General features: G+C 35.3%; 1 protein-coding gene across 3 annotated transcripts in view; it reads right to left on the bottom strand.

Moving 5' to 3' along the window:
- Positions 1-4,746, bottom strand: part of LOC106472654 (mucin-5AC-like) — a 34,920-nt gene that overhangs the window by 10,981 nt on the left and 19,193 nt on the right. For 2 of the 3 annotated variants that reach the window (XM_022401212.1, XM_022401213.1), the window contains exon 3: positions 1,702-1,799. The exons of the other annotated variant lie outside the window; for it this stretch is intronic. In XM_022401212.1, the coding sequence (XP_022256920.1) occupies positions 1,702-1,799 (98 nt within the window). The remainder of the gene's footprint in view (positions 1-1,701; positions 1,800-4,746) is intronic. 3 annotated transcript variants of the gene reach the window in all.

The raw sequence follows: 4,746 nt of genomic DNA, 5'->3' as shown, positions 1-4,746 counted from the left end.
TAAAATTGACTAGATGATTCTCATGATACCCCAAAGGATTAACGAACTCCACAAAGCGAAAGGGAGGTCTACTAGATATGTTTTAAATTATAAATATATCAATTCATGTGAATATGACTGAAAAATTTCTTTTTTTCTGAAAAGGTGGTGTCTATTTACTTGTGACCACTCAGTGTACTCTCTTTACAACAAGAACACGACTTTCACTAGGACTGTACGTGAGAGTTTGTTTATGTCTTTATTGATGTAATTTGTAAATATATACTAATATGGAATTCTTAAGAAAAAACTTATTTCTTTCAGTAAAAGGTACCAATTTTAATATATAACAATATTACAGTTTATATCAATACAACCCGAATACTCTTCCCATGCAGCACTTCCCAGAAAAATAATTTTGTTTTTTCTAATTTTTTTTCAATGGGGTATGAATACTACGATTAGTAATTACTAGCACAAACAGCCGCCTGTAGGGCAGCGTTTCTGCTAGTAACGACAATGGTTATAACAGCTACATACATCTCAGTCTGAAATACTACTAGTAATAACAAGACAATATTTTACACCAGGTAGCATGCACAGCAATGTTACCGAGACAGGGTGTAAAACATTTCTTTGCACCCATAGTACAGAGAGAATGTTTGTAAAAAGTCTTAACACTGGCAATACCAAAACAAGTTGCGCAAGAGAGCGGTGGGAACCGGTTCCATTTTGGTTGCTCAACAATATTGTCTTTTGACTAAGATAAATTCTAATCCACGGAGAAAGAACCAAAACACGCTTATTTAATTTGACCCTAAAATTCTATTATGCCTCATGTTTACATTCTTCATTACACGTTGTTGTTGTTGTTTTCCGATTCTCTTACAAGAACTGTAGTAATGGGCAAATACGTGTCACTTTTTTTAAGATGTCGCGTATAACCACCTGAGGTCCTCCCAGTGGGATGGCAAGTCTACGGACTTACAACGCTAAAATCAGAGGTTAGATCACCGTCGGTGGACACAGCAGATAGCCCGATGTGGCTTTGCTATAACTAAAACACACATAACCACCTGAGTGAATATAACTGTTTCTTTATCAATGATGCAACTCCTTCTAAATATTTCTTAAAAACAAATAAAACCACGAATCTAAAAACTCACTGCAAACTTTATCTCTCAATACCATTACTGTATACACAGAATCGTGGACCCAACTGACGTTTTCTACACTGGGGGTTTTGAGGAATTTTTACATTGTGTACTTACTTCTTCAGAACTTGTTTCAAATGTATTACAATTCGTAAAAATAACTTTAATGATTGTCACGTAAAGGATTCTGCAGTCACGAGTAGTTTTATATGGATTAACAGTTGCAAATATTTTTAAATATAGAAGTTCAGTGTATAAACTTGAAGAAAAGTTCATACGTAAAATAAAGATATTAGGTTTTTATATTTCATTTCCACCGTAGTTAATATCTTTTGCCCGTCTTGAAACAAATTAAGGTAAGAATTCCAATTATTTTTTCGAATACTTAAATTTTTAATTGAGAGACGGTTCATTCAGAGTTCTCAATCTGTAAATGATCCTGATTTTGTTTTGTTTTTTCTTTATCCAATTATTTACTTTTCATAATGTTTACATGCACAGGTAGCAGCACTAGTAATTCTCTGATTTTTTTTTTGTATTATTATTGATTGTTTATCCAATTAGTTACCTTTCATAATGTTTACGTGTACAGGTGGCAGCACTAGTGCTTCCAGGAATTCCTCCAAGTTTGTCGTATATATTCTTCCACAATTTTTTCGACGTAATCTGTGACAATTTCGAAAAAAGCCTGTCATTAACAAATGAATATAACAAAAACATGAAAATTAATTTATTTTGAGCTAAACCCTACTTAGTTACCCAAACATACAAGGAAAACATTTAAACCGTTGTTAACAACACCCATGGTAATTTTTTTCAGGCATGCGAAGTGCTAAGTGGGTTAAGCCATTTCACACTGACCATTAAGTAGTCTCGGACATTATTGCGTGTGTTCAACAGCGCAAATGAATGGCCATTTTGTAAGTACTTGTTTATTTTTCATAAGTCAGCAGTCATCTTGCCACAGAAACTGATAAATGAGAGATGTTCGCTCAACCTGAACATTATACATTATTAGTAGGTGGGAGGTGGAGAGAAGCGTGACACTTCGACACGTATTCCATGGAATTACACTGCACGTCTGGACTACTTTTTATAAGACAAGTAAAGCGTGGAATATGTCATTTAGCAATACTTTAATTGTAGTGAAATGTATAAAATGTCTAACGACTAATTATCATCAAAACTACTTATAGAAATAGACTAATATTCTAAATAACACGAAACTAACGTTTCTTTCGAATTCCGCGCAAAGCTAGTTGGGGGCTATCTGCGCTATTCGTAAATAATTTTGAAATCATAGACTAGAAAGAAGAGAGCGACTCAAAACTACCCTGGCCCGGCATGGTCAGGTGGTTAGGGCACTTAACTCGCAACTTGAGGGTCGCGGGTTCGATTCTCCGTCCCACCAAGCATGCTCGTACTTTCAGCTGTGGGGGTGTTATAATTGTATGATCAATCTCATTATTTGTTGGTAAAAAGAGTAGCCCAAGAGTTGGCGGTGACAGGTGATGACTAGCTGCCTTCCCTCTGGCCTTTCACTGCTAAATTAGGGACGGCTAGCGTACACAGCCCTCGTGTAGGTTTGCGCGAAATTCAAAACTACCCACCGCCAACTCTTAGGCTACTCTTTATCAAAGAATAATGGAATTGACCAGCTGAAAGGGCAAGCATGTTCGGTAACGGGTTTCGATCCTGTGGCACATAGCTTGCGAGTCGAGCGCCCTAACTTATTCCAGACTCTCAGGCAACAGATAAAGTTCACTAGGGTGTTTTGTAAGTATTTTTATGTTAAGAGTGGCCGTGTAAGCAGTGGTCACCCTACCTCGGTCAACAGTTACACAGGATCTCTGAAAAGAGTAGAAACAATACATATGTTGGCGACTAAAATTTTTAAAAAGCTGCATTATTCAAAAAGACAACGAGTGTTAGGAATATTTCTATCAATTTAGAATTCTCCTCAAATTAGAAAGAAAATCAATGAGATTATATAACTGAAAAACCGAATAACTTGTCTCCAATCGAATATAAAGTTTTTACAACGTGATATCACTACGTGGTCAAGTCTGTTTGGATCGGTATTTGGTCCTTGTACGCAACCTTGGAGGGTCAGGTTCTATTCAGACCTCTTCCTCCCTCTTTTACTATTGTTTGTTAAGCTGTCAAATGGGCTTGAATACTAAGTAAATAAACACCAAGTTAAAACAGTTTCCAGCATTTAGTGTTATTTCACCACTTCTCTTCATGTAGTCGTTTACACTCACAAACAGTTATATAGTAAAATGTCACTTTTCCACTTGAAGTAGTTACCAGACATATATCTAAGCAATATTTTATGGTCTAGTGCGGGTGAACTTTTTCTTATAGTAAAAATTGAGTGGAGAGAGATACTTAGGACTATCATCGTCATGTATGATATAGCGATCTACTGCACTTTATATAGATTTTAATCAAATGTTTGAACGAGCAACCTATGAGTCTTTTGTGGATTGGTTTTATATTTGCATATTTATGCATGAATTTTAGGTTAATTGATCTGAGTACTGTGAATGTTGTGTTGATTATTGCATTCTGTACAGTCTGTGATTTCTTAATATGTGTGTATTGGTGCTACATAAGTCCAAGCTGGACAGACGTATTCTACTACTGGTTGTATGTATTGTTTATATATTTTAGTGATATTTTCTGGTGTGGCTCCCGTATTTTTACCAGTCAGTTTCTATACATAGTTTTCTCATTGCCAGACTGCGTTTCTGATTTGACTGATATGATTTTTCCAAGTTAATCTTGAATCACACGTTACTCCAAGAAATTTTGCTGATGTGAGGACATGTAAAAAGAGTTCTGTGCAAGTATATATGTCGGGAGGATTTCTAAGGGTTTTGTTGATTTTGAAAATAGAACCAGGTGTGTCCAAAATGTCTTTGGGTCCGTGTATTCGTTTAATTGCGAGCAAGAAGTGTACCAATTGTCTTGTTTTAATTGTTTTATTTCATTTCGAATTTTGTTCCTGAGTGTATTTATCTGAGTTTTGGTGAACGGGTCTCTAGTATTCGTATATTGTCTTCTTAGGTGGCGACGTTGTTTTATCATATTTATTATTTGTGCGTATAGTTGCCATTTATTATCAGCTGTTTATTGTTTTTGTTTTGTTATAGTCTGTTTGACAGTAGTCATCAATATCAGATGATTTGATTTATTGTTGATTATGGTAATAAGTGGTCTAGGAATTTTGCATATTCTTCCCAATTTGCTTTTATATAATTAAATGTTGGTTTTCTTATAGGTTTAATACGGTGAGATTCAAGAACGATGACACGTGTTATAGGTAAATGATCATTGTCTAAATCAAATCCAACATTGACGTTTGAACATATCACTAATTTGTAATGAGCTTATACACAAATACATGATATCACTAGAATTATGTGAGACTTGTGTGTGTAGGAGTGGTATCATTCAACAACACATGTATAGGAGTGGTATCATTCAACAACACGTGTGTAGGAGTGGTATCATTCAACAACACATGTATAGGAATGGTATCATTCAACAACACATGTATAGGAATGGTATCATTCAACAACACGTGTGTGTAGGAGTAGTATCATTG

Source organism: Limulus polyphemus, unplaced genomic scaffold, assembly GCF_000517525.1.
Source record: "Limulus polyphemus unplaced genomic scaffold, Limulus_polyphemus-2.1.2 Scaffold5494, whole genome shotgun sequence".
NCBI classification, from domain to species: Eukaryota; Metazoa; Arthropoda; class Merostomata; order Xiphosura; family Limulidae; genus Limulus; species Limulus polyphemus.
The sequence above is the reverse complement of the archived record's forward strand: the minus strand, read 5'-3'. Positions and strand labels throughout refer to the sequence as shown.